Source organism: Coenobita brevimanus, chromosome 57 (assembly GCF_032717465.1).
Source record: "Coenobita brevimanus isolate Jiangsu-jjx chromosome 57, ASM3271746v2, whole genome shotgun sequence".
In the NCBI taxonomy this organism is placed as follows: Eukaryota; Metazoa; Arthropoda; class Malacostraca; order Decapoda; family Coenobitidae; genus Coenobita; species Coenobita brevimanus.
The window spans coordinates 18634141-18646568 of NC_137010.1; the positions used below are offsets into that span (position 1 = coordinate 18634141).

The 12428-nt window shown below is 40.6% G+C and overlaps 1 protein-coding gene across 1 annotated transcript; it reads left to right on the forward strand.

The window, feature by feature from the left end:
- The first annotated feature begins 233 nt into the window (after nucleotides 1-233).
- LOC145401917 (uncharacterized) lies at nucleotides 234-9227 on the forward strand. The gene is made up of 3 exons (XM_080274023.1): nucleotides 234-341; nucleotides 8157-8607; nucleotides 8806-9227. The coding sequence occupies exons 1-3, from the start codon at nucleotides 234-236 to the stop codon at nucleotides 9225-9227; spliced, it is 981 nt and encodes a 326-aa protein (XP_080130149.1).
- The last annotated feature ends 3201 nt before the right edge of the window (nucleotides 9228-12428 follow it).

A 12428-nucleotide genomic window follows, 5' to 3' on the forward strand; every position in this document is an offset into this window, starting at 1 on the left:
GCGACGAAAACGCGCGAAACTCGACTACTGGATGATCGGGCGATGATGCAACCGTCCAACCTTATGCGATTGGACGATCGGGCGATGACGTAACGCGCAAAACTCACCCATTGGACCACGCGGGACGACGTCGCCAAGCCTTGGCCGTGACGTCTGCCTGGGCACCCTCAAAACAAGTGCCCACGCGCCTGCCTAGCTCAGTCACGCTTCCGTCACGTCGTGTTTTCGGTCTCATGTTGCCCAGCGAGACGACGGCGGACTTGGAGGTGTCGGGGGGCGGGGCTTTTGGCTCGTTGATGATTGATGGCACTTCGGCGACGCCATATTCCGACGCCACGCAGGTGAGGGCAGGGATGAGTTTGATGAGGATTTAGAAGTGATTATTCGGAAGGTACTGATGTTTACAGGCATTATTGTTAATAATAATAATGATAATTATAATGATAATATTAAATAGGTTTTATTATTAGTTGGTGATGGTAGTTATTGTTATTTAACAAGTACCGCTACTACTGCCATCACCGCTGTGCTGCCACTAAAAAAAAAAAAAAAATATACAAAATATATCTACAGTTACCGATGCAGTGGAAAACGCATCCAGTTATTTGTCATTCAGTTTTGAAATTATAACTAGTAGTAGTATGGTAATAGTAGTTGTAGTATACTGCTTCTGCTACTACTACTACTACTACTGGTAATTATTATTATTATTATTATTATTATTATTATTATTATTATTAGTTACTAGTACTACTACTACTGCGTATTATTATTATTATTATTATTATTATTACTACCACTACTACTGCTTCTACAAATTATTATTATAATTATAATAATATTATTGTTATTACTAGTACTGTTGTTGCTACTGCTACTACTAGCACCACTACTACCACTAGTACGAGTTGGTCTGAATAAATAATCCTAAAAAAACGATCGCCTTCACTACAGTAACGCGTTTTACATTGTTGTTACCCCCAGACGATTTTGCTCATCCTTGGACAGGGGTCTTGTGGTGAAGGGGTTGGTGAAGGCCATATCAACCCCCTGCAGAACAAAATCGTCTGGCGGAAGCAGATGTAAAATAAGGTGTCGTACTGAAGGGGTTAAGCAGTCGAAATTAACCCCTTGAATCCGATGACGCATATTATAGACAGTATACCACCAGACGATTTTATTCAGCCTGGGAAGTTCTGTGAACTAGCGGAGTTAAATTATAGCCTTCATTAACCCCTCCAGTACGAGAGGTCTGTTTGAGCTGAATACATTTTTCTGTAGATAACAAGAATAAAATACATAAATACGTCACAAGATTGAAGGGATTAACTACAAATTATCACTTTAATATAACATTGAACTCCTTCGTTATGATATTGCTGTCCACAGACGATTTTGTTTTATTAAAGCCTCTCAGTGATAACCAGCAGCACATTAACGCGTGTATATATATATATATATATATATATATATATATATATATATATATATATATATATATATATATATATATATATATATTCATTCGGGCCAGCCCAGACGATTATCTTCAGATGAGAAACCATGTCCAGCAAACCTGTCTTGGTGATAACATTAGCCTGTATTGCTTCCATCCTTGCTGCTGCCACACTGTTTTATTCAACTTGAGGTACACCTTTTCTGCCTGAACACATCCCTTGTATTTTATTCCTGTCATACTCAGACGATTTCATTTAGGTCCAGGCGATTAGATCTGCTCCAGACGAACCTGAACGGAATCACCTGCGAGTATGAAAGATGCATGCAAATGATGTCCTCTGCTGGTATAATTGTTAGTTATTCAGTGTGTGTGTATAGACAGTAATATATATATATATATATATATATATATATATATATATAAGCCTTTTGCAATGAAAAGTACTTCTTTAGTTGAATAAATCGTTTCACAATTGCCAGAATAAAATTTAATGGCGTCGCTGACCGGATGAGGTAAATAGTGACTGAAGTTCTTATCAATCCCATTAATCCTTTTTTTTTTTTTTTTTTTAAATACTGCTAGACGATTTTATTCAGCTTGAAGGAGACCTTGTGTAGTGAAGGAAAAATGAAGGAAAATTTTTGTAACTTCAGGCAGAAAATTCTCCCCAGAGCTAAATGAAATGGTCTGTAGATAGCAAAAATAAACTAAAAAAGATAATCGGGCTGAAGGGGTAAAAGTGAGCCCGGGAAGGTGTAAGCAAGCCCTTAATGATCCTTCACCTGTGTTTTGTTTTGTTTTTTCCTTGCAGCCTCCAAACAAATTTATTCAGCTTGAGGAACTTTTTGAGTTGGATGTTTTAGATACACAGCCGCCATTACCCCGTCCAGCATGAGAGATCTGACCTAAGTAGCACAAAATCATATGCAGGTAACAAGAATAAAATGCCAAGCACATTATCGAATTGAAGGGCCACAGTATGCAGCGCTGTGAACCTCATAGTCGGTACACAGTTCTAGTCTGCGGTCCACCGGGTTGACGTTCAGATGAGCGTGAGGCGACAACAGCACCGACTGTCCCTTTCAGAGGTGACAAGAATCGCTTGGTGATAACATGGACAAAATTTTAATAAGGCGTCATCGTACTGAAGGGGTTCATGGTAAATAGAATGAAAACTACCTCATTAACTCCCTCAATCCAACGACGTATTTTTTATTACATTCTTGCTGTCTGCGGGCTGTTTTATTCGGCTTTGAAGAAACTTTTCGGTCTGGAGAGGTGAGATACAGCCTTCAGCCCTTCACTACGACACAGCTCCTAATAGTAGAGGAAAATCGTCTAGAGATAGCAAGAATAAGTCGTTAAAACACGTCATTAGACTGAAAGGGTTAAGCGTTTTATTTATTTATTTTTTTTTTTAATACAGCTCAGGGTAGTCTGTGGCAGCGAAAGGGTTAAAGATGTCTTGGTCTGTGTCGTAGTAGTGGCTTTGGAGATGCCGTAACACCTCTTCCTTAGCGATTGTTCTGCATATTATGTTTCAGTATCCTTTCCTGTGATGATGCAAACCATTTAGATACTGAAACACCATTAATAGCACAGAGGAGCGTGCTAAGATGTAACTTGCAAAATAGTCGCTAAGGAAAAGGCGTTACGAAACTTCCATACGCCAACCAGAAGACCTCCCCTAACTGTCACTGCCACGGACGCACATTTGGTATTTTTACTGAGGCCTGCATCAGACGATTCTGTTCGGTCCAGAGAAATCATGGTGGTCAGAGGGTTTACCACCACAAGAGGATTTTATTTTTATTTTCATGTATTTATTTATTTTTTTTACCATTGGACGATTTTCGAACTGAAGAGGTTAGATGCAGCTTCCATTAACCCCTTCAGTATGAGAGTTCCTTCCTATGCCAGGTAGAATGGTCTAGTGGTAACAGGATTAATAACAATAAATAAATAAATAAGTAAAAATACGTCCTACTGAAAGAATTAAAAGCTATTTTGATTCTCACTATACTCCGATGACTTTTTTTTTTTTTAATATTCATGCTGTCTCCAGACGATTTTATTAAGCTCAGGAAAAACTTTCATTGGAGAGGGTAGATAATCCTCATTAAGTTCTTTAGCACCAGTACCAGACTTTTTCTAAAAATGAATTAAATCGTCTGGAGGAAGCAAGACTAAAATGAATATTACGGCAACATACTTGAAAAGTTCAACCTCCCTACGACGAAGGCATATGGACATTAAAGATTCAAGCTGGCACCAGATGATTATTTAGTGAACACTGTAAGTGACATTCGAAGCGCTCCTCAGGCCTTTCACCTAAAGGTGCGTAAAATCGTCTGCAGGCTGCAGAAAAATATAAAAAGCGTCCTGAAGGGCAGCTGTTGTACCCTTTCGATAGGACACGTCTCCCCTAAGCCGAATAAAATCGTGTGGCGGTAACAGTTCTGATGTTTAACGCTAAACCTTTTGCGAAAAACCGCCTTTGGTTTCTTTTCTTTTGTTTTTTCTTGTTTATTTTATTTCTTCATCCCCTAATACAGGGTTTAGTACAGCTCGTGGTTAAGGGACTGAAATGCATCTCCGCTTAATGTCTTTTTTTTTTTTTTTTTTTCTACCCCCCACCCCTCATCATATTCAGCCCAAGAAACGCCTTGCAGTGAAGGCATGGGGCGAATACTCAGAAGTGCAGTTATCCTCTTCAGCCCGATGAGGTGCTTTCCATTTTTAACAATGAAGGGTGCTACAAGAAAATGAAGGCTGAGATTAATACCTGTTGTGTGCACAAGCGATACTAAGTTAGGCAACCATTCTTCCTGTGGTGATCTTCCCATAGAATGGAATCCACAGCAGTCAGTGCACACCCAGTCCCCCAATTACACCACCGCGTGTTGTTGTGGTGGTGGTGGTGGTGGCCCCTGGCTCATCTGAAACATGACCCGGTGGACTACAGGCTTAAGTTGCCCTTCCCAAGCAGTCCACTGTCCCCCTTTCGTGCGATAGGGAGAGTTGAGGGACGTTTAAGTAACCAGACAGTTCAGGTGACCAGTTACATCGGCGCCACCACATGAAGGTGTCCATGTCCATCACCGAGCACGTACTGCACAACAGTCTGACCGACAGTAACAAAACTCGGTTTTACGAGAACTCGTGTGTGCTGGAAGGAGGGTTGGGTTGGAATGAACTACAGTGATACAATTTTTATTTTTGCTTGGCCTAAAATTGCCATCTCTCCGTCTTCAATGCAGAATTGTGACAATAAATTTACTCTAGACTAGTATTTTTGTCACGAAGTTTTATGGAAAGGATGTAGGGCCACAACAGTCTTTTCTGCCTATGGGCTTCGTAAAGTACTGCAAAACTACAAAAATCCGGACCAAGTTAAGATGAGCGAACTGTAGGATAAGTTGTAGTAGTTGTAGCCTTGAGTTCATATGAACGTGGACCCAGTGAACTGCCGGGTAAGTTGCCTTTATCTTGCAGTTGACCATCATGTTGTCAGGATATAGGGAATGAGCTGAGGGACGTATCGGTGCCACCATGTAAAGGCCTCCCTCTTCAGCACTTGACGATAGGAGTGTATTGGTTGACTAGGATGCAACTAAAATTGGATATTGCCAAACAGAATGAAACTCCCTCGATTCAGTCATGTCTTTTTTGTACATATTAGTTGCAGATGAATGCGTTCACCTCAGGTAAAGCTTTGCTACTGAAAGGGTTAATGAAGCTTGTCTAACACCTTTAATTCGTCTCCCCCAAGCTAGGGAACACTCTGAAAGTAGCAACAAGTAGGAAAGGTAGACAGTCATAGTGAAGAGACTCACGGAAGAACTGGTAATTCGTCAGTTATCAAGTACCTGCCTCAGATGTATGTCAATATAAATTTTTAGTCATCTGGTGAGTGGGGTAATACTCTTTTCTTTTTTTTTTTAATTCAACTTATTACTGATTAACAAACAGCTAAAATTAAATTTTAAGCTGAGTAAAAAGTCGGACTCGAATTTTAGTTACTGAGATTAATATTATCATAACTTAAAATATGGGGACAACTGCACGGCGTTTTCACATTTTCTTTGGGAATGAAGTGATATTTTTGTAGATTAGCTCATATATATATATATATATATATATATATATATATATATATATATATATAGAGAGAGAGAGAGAGAGAGAGAGAGAGAGAGAGAGAGAGCCTCTTTAGTACAGTGGTAAAGTGTGCGTTTTGGTACACTGAAGAACGAGGGTTCGCTCCCCACCAGGGTAATAAACTTTGGGAGCGTTTTTCTGGCCACGTACTGCATTGGCGGACATCAGGGGTGCTGTGGCTGAACCAGTGTCGCATACTATAAAGTATGCTTGCATCCAGTCGGCTTGCGCGGGCCGATTACACTTGGTTCACAGACTACACACACATCCAAAGCCACTCCAACACTACAATACACTTACAAGCACTTCTCACCCTACATACAATCTCTACCAGACAGCCTAAGCCACTTGGTTGAGATACATTGGCTGTATCGTCCCCGCTTCAGTCGGGATAGGTCGGTCCTGCAGTGGACACTCAAACGGCTGATGAGATAAGAGATGAGATGATATATATACCGGTATATATTATAAACGTTCATAAATAGGGAACGTTATTATGCTTTCATTTTACGGAATATGAAATGTTTCATTGTAATCATCAAGCGTTATTGTACTCATATTTGTATTATATCTGTAAGGATGTCTCCTGTCGGATATACTCATAGGTAAATACTTGATTCAAGGACACGCCATCTTCACCTTCGCATGGCCGTATAATTACTACCGAACGCACCATTAGCCTAATACTGGACGCTCTTCAAAAACGATTCAATTTTGGCGCATAATTCACCTGATTCACATTATTTTGTCAGCACGCTCTGAGGTAGGTTATAATAATTGTGGGTGGGGAGATCTGGGGGGCTCAGCCCCCTGTCAGGTTTCAGCGCCTCTCTTTAGGTTTCCGCACCTATTTATGGCCTTTAAATTAAGTACATTTGAGCTTGTTTGATGCACTGACTCGGCCAGTTGTCAGGATCGGTAAACAGTCTCTTGTAGACGTTCAGGCCGCTTTATTTTTTTACGTCTTTCCCAAAAGGTATATTTTGTTTGTTCGCTTTTTTATTGTCTAAAATGAAGAAGTGCTACCTGTTCCGTATACAGCACCAAAATGACTTAAGAACGTGACAACGAAAGAGAACAGCTTGAATCTCCCCGAAGCGGTCCTCATATTTTACCATAACTTTAGCACGTTTAGTCCAAGAACGTAGGATTATCTGTTATTCCTGTTACCACTAGACGATCTTATTCAAATTAGAGATGTAGTCCAGGGGTTAATGAAGCTTTACCTAACACCTCCAGCTTGAAGTCTGTCCTGAAATTGTGTAAAATCGTCTGGAAGTAGTACGAATGAAATATAAAAATTGTCGGACCGAAGGGTTAAAACAGACTAACGGCGAAATAACCCCTTTAGTGCGATGACATTTTTCAAATGTCGCTGTTGCTGCACTTGGACACTTCCATATACCTTAAGGGAGACCTTTTGTATGAAAGATTAGTTAATTCGATGGGCCGTATTCTGGGTGGCGTATGAGACTTAGTATCTCCTTCGTTTTAGCGATTTGTTATTTATATAAAAGTTGATGTTCCCCTTTATGATATGTATATAGTGAAAGGATCGACCTAGTTTGCCTCGGTAAGATAGGAGGAAAGTGTAAGATGTCAAATGAATTACTGTGGAGGAGGCTTTACGCATCCATAGCCAGCTAGAAATATGGATGTCTAACTAAAGTCCGAAAAATTTCTCGTAATCCCTTCAGTCCAACATTGTGATATATATATATATATATATATATATATATATATATATATATATATATATATATATACACACACAGTATATCCTGTAGATGAATTTATTCCCATTGATAAAAATTTCTGAGAAGAGGTTAGATACAACTTTCATTAATCCTGTTAGTGCAGGTCCTCTCCCCTAAGCTGATTAAGATTGTCGTGGCAGGAAGAATAGAAAAAGTTTCTCCTCGGAGTGAAGGGGTTAAACCGAGTAATTCAGGCGTATTATAGCATGAATACAGTAAAAAAAAAAAAATACGTGAAGGGGTTGGGGGAGAAGGTGGACGGGGGAGATGTTTAGTATTTTCTTCATTCTTGTTGTCAGATCAGTTTTATTTATTTATTTACGAAATAGAGTGGGTGTCCTTCACCTCTAGAAACAGTTTGAGAGTTTAATAAAATTGTCTGTAGGTAGCAAGAATAAACTAAATAAGTGATCGTAGTGAAAGGGTTAAGGAGGGTGGCCCGGGAAATGTGAGAACCTTTTGTTAGAGGTTGTTGTTGGCCTGGATTGGAGTAGAAAAACTGGATCAAATGGGTCAGATTGTCAGCCGTCACGGAACTACAGTTATTATGATGACATTATGGGTGAATTATCAGGATTTTTTTTTTTTTTTTTTTTTAACTGCTCCACTATCACCAATAATCGTAGCTCCGTAAGGGTCGAGAATGTGAACCATGTTGATTCAGCATTTATCACTTAAAATTAGCACAAGAACAATCTCCTTAAGATTCTTGCAGTTTCCTAAGTTATCCATCATGTATATATCCATCAGCCTCAGCTCATCCGCCTCTCTGCCCTCAGACCAAGAAGCACCCGCCCAACCACGTCAAGCGCCCCATGAATGCGTTTATGGTGTGGTCGCAGCGGGAGAGACGCCAGATCGTCATGCACACGCCCGACATGCACAACGCTGAGATCTCCAAGCAGCTGGGGAGGCGCTGGAGGCTGCTGACGGAGGAGGAGCGGAGGCCGTTCCGAGAGGAGGCGCAGAGGCTGAAAATCCTGCACCGTCTGGAGTACCCGGACTACAAATACCGCCCTAAGAAGAAACTCGGGAGGATATGCGCGCCTTTAGGGTCCGGGGCTCGGATTGGGGATGCCCTGAGGGGTGTAGGGACTTCCGGGGGTGGCAGGGTGGGGAAGATTCGTCAGGTTGTCAGTCATGGACCCCCCGCCAATGCCTCAGTCGTCAGCAAAGTCCGCGAGTGTCTGAAGAATTTGGCCAGGGCGACACAGAAGGACACCTCGTTGAGTTCCGCCACCCCTTCTCTCCATCACCAGTTCCCCAGCTCTTCTCCTCTCCCCACCCCTCCTCCCCAGCGCCTCCCCACACCCTCTCCCCTTCCTACATCCCCCCACCACCTCCCCAATCTGCCGGAGAGTGCCAGCTTATACGAAGAACAACAACCATATCAAGCCCAATGGGAATACGGTTCAAACATGATTGCAGATTTTCAGGTTGGTAATTTTGAGAGTCCGGATGATGGATATGCCTGGCCGAATGAATTAACCTGCTCAACCGACTACCCGACCGCTCAGGAGGATCACCCGACGCTGGCCGACCTGGAGAATATCGGGGTAAAGGAATTAGTGCCTTTCTCTCCCGATTTGCCTTTTGATTTCCAAACCCTGAGCTCCGACATCGATCTGTTTGATTCGGAGGGTCGAGAAACGGTGGAGAGGGACTTAGCGACGCCCCCAACTCCAGGCTGTTTCGAGGACCGTCTAGATTACGCTTCGAATCTGCACCTGAACGCTCAGTGCTTCGAAGAGTCGCAATGCATCCACTTCTCAAACGAGGAGTACCCAGCGTCTTCCTGGCTACGACCGGTCATGGAAGCGTCCTACTCTCTGGGGGACGACGCAAGATGAACGAATTTTGACTCAAGTTTGGTTGGAACTTCAGTGTATTCTGGCGAGCCGGTCTCTGCCACGTAACTATCTTTGCCTCTCCCTCAAGCTCAGTACAGTAGAGAGGGGCTTTTGAGGAGCTTTAACGATCTCAGACCAGTTGACTAGGAGTATTTGTCTACTCTCATCCACTGAAATAGGCGAACTCTTTTTTTTTTTCTTTTTTTTCTTCTTTTTTTACCCTTAAACTTGAGGTATGGTCGTTTTTTTCCCTTCAAGCATTTAACTAGCACATTATAGCTGAAGAATACATCTCATGCATTCTGAGAAGGTAGAAAAATGTTAGGCCATAATCATTCGAAATTGGATCAGCATAAAACTATGCAACCATATTAAGGGAGAAACTAAGTTTATTTTAGCAGTAGGCTCTAACTTTCAGTAATTGTCTTCCAAGTTTAAGAATTATTTCGTCTGCTTTCCACTGATCTCATTGCAGATTTCTGTAATTAGAAAACCGAGACAGGCTATACTGTATGTCAAAGAACTACATGTGTGTTTTGTGTTGTGTTTGTTCGCTCTTCAAAAATTTCTATGCATTTTATTAAGAGAGTTATCAAATTGTAAAATAGGCATAGAATAGATTCTCTCTCTCTCTCTCTCTCTCTCTCTCTCTCTCTCTCTCTTTATTATATATATCAGACTACAGAAGTATTCTGTCAATGCTCTTGTGTTGTGCTGTGATAATCATGTGCATTTCTAGTCATTTGGAATAATAATAATAATAATGGTAAAATATGGAGAAAATAATAATGTCTGCATCAAAATATAAAAATTCTCCATTCCTGTAATCGACAGTTATTATTATTATTATTGTTATTATTATTATTATTATTATTATTAATTGGTAAGAGTGAAGTGCTAGCGAGTGACCCAAGGCCATTGAAACACGGTGCATAATCCGTTTGGCTGTTGAATAGGTTGTCAAAATGATAGATTAGTGAGAGATTTAACGATGCGAAAAACCTTACGAACACTCATTTAAAAAAAAAAAAAACAGTTCTTTGTTTTTAAAATAATCCAAAGTACCTCATTAACAAGGAGGTATGGAAGAAAATTGTTGCCGACTTGTTTACTTTAAGAGGTTTTGGTTTTCTGTTCCTGTTTCTTGATCCCTCCCACTCTTGTAAGAAAGACGGTTGGGACGATAATAATAATGATCATGATTTTTTGTGATTGTTATTCCTTTTTTTTTTTTTTTTTTTTTTTTTTTTTTTTTAGGAAAGTATATTCTTTGTTATAGGTCAGTAATGCTCCCTGAAGAGGTCACTGTGACTGAAAACCTGCTATGTGCTCTATTCATTTATATTTTCCGTGACAGCTGTGTTACTAATTTCAGTTTCCTACAGTCTTTGTAGTGAGGAGGCTGTTATGTATTCTGTATTTACGTGACGTTTGTAAATACTTCTGTGATTCTGATCCAGTGGTTAAGCCGTATCCTGTGTGGCGTAGGAGGCTTCGTAACAGTGCTTTCCAGGTTCATCATTTTGCATACTGTAACTTGATATTCCCATGTATGTTATTTATGTAATTTCAGCATCGACGTAATTTGTATCAGTGACATACAAAAGGAAATTAAGGTACAGTAGGTAAGATGAACCGCTGACGAAAAGGAGCTACGAAATCTCCATATCCTCTTAGAATATGACGCCAAGTGATATTGGTAGTGTTATTACTTAGATTTACAATATTATTTTTTCTTTATGTTTTGCTGGTACAGACGTGACTATGTAGACAAAGAAGTGTATAAAGTATGAGAAGCAGAAGAAGCAGCCCACAAACAGTATGGAGGGAAGGTACAATTGCGGACAAAAGTGTCTTTCCACTCATTAATTGAACTATTATGAAACTCCGACACGGTGTTGTGAAATACATGTTGGGTTGCAAAGATGAAATCACTGAGTTTAGAAAATCATTGCTTACCGTACCGTTATTTATTGATGTTTACGTCCGCACTTTATGTGAGGGAGAACGGTAAGAAGGAAGATGGGAAGGGAAGAATTAAGAGGGATGGGAGAAAAGAGAAGTAGAACAGGTGGAATGAAAAGAAGAAGATGGCTTAGAGTACTGCCTATCGACTACACGATGGTAATTAAGGCAGAAGTTCAATAGTTGCTGTCCCGGTCATCTGTAGTACCACATGAAACGATCGCGTGTACATCCATGTCTCTGGTTCTGCAGGGAATTAAAGGAAGAGAGGTGGGAGGAAGAAAAGTACAAAGGAAAGGAGGAGGAGAGAGAAGGAAGAGGACGAGGAGGGGAAAACAAGTAGGAAGTTGTGTGGGTAGAGAAGCACGACGGAAGGTGATAAGGATGAAGGAAGAGAAGAGGAAAACAAAAAGTTCGGAGGGAAGAACGGCTGAAAGAGAGAGAAAATGGAAGGTAGGACAACAGAGTAATGGCAGGGTGGGTAGAGTGCGATTTAGGCTATACGGGATTTACTCGTATCGGTTCATGTGCAAGTGGCTTTAGGACGCAAGACGGCAAAATTTTTATTGTATTACACTACGTTGTTTCTTTTCTTTTTAGGTTGTCAGCTCAATAATTATAGCAGACTGAATATTATTATTTTTTTAATTACAACCGATTTATGGCTGTCTGGTGGACAAGGGGCAGATTATCACTATGGATTTAAGATATTAGTAAGGAATGGAGGTTCTGATATTTCCGCCATCCTCTGTTAAAACAAATTGTATTTTCCAATTGTGGGTCCTGTCCTTCAAGCTGTTGGTTTTTATGATTATCCCCTTCAAGTCGATGACGTAGTTTTTGTTTCATTTTTCCCCACCACCATATTAACTTCAGATTGGGGAAGCTTTTCGAAATGGAAGTTTAAGAACCTTACCCAACCCTCACAGCCTAGAACAAAATAATCTCTTGGTAGCGTAACTATATTGAAAAGTGCGTCATCGGCGTGAAGGAATTAAATCGACAACTTTAAGGTCCTGTTCATGTACAGTTCATTCGCAGAAGTATGCAAGTGTAGGGCAGGGCAGCAATCTGGCAACAGCGTCTTTCTTCTAAACGTGGAACGGTATTCCAAATGACAGGGGATTTCATAGCACCATTTCCATAGCAATGCATATTCTGTTATGCTGTTCGTATACCTTAAGACCTGACATATTTGGCAACATACAAGGATACAATCTAAGACACAATTGTCTT

Excerpts from the sequence above, each read along its gene's own strand:
- LOC145401917 (XM_080274023.1), top strand. The coding sequence starts at position 234 with ATGTTGCCCAGCGAGACGACGGCGGACTTGGAGGTGTCGGGGGGCGGG. Across the intron at positions 342-8,156 it reads CATATTCCGACGCCACGCAG|ACCAAGAAGCACCCGCCCAA; the intron begins GTGAGGGCAGGG and ends CTCTGCCCTCAG. Across the intron at positions 8,608-8,805 it reads ACAGAAGGACACCTCGTTGA|ATTTTCAGGTTGGTAATTTT; the intron begins GTTCCGCCACCC and ends ACATGATTGCAG.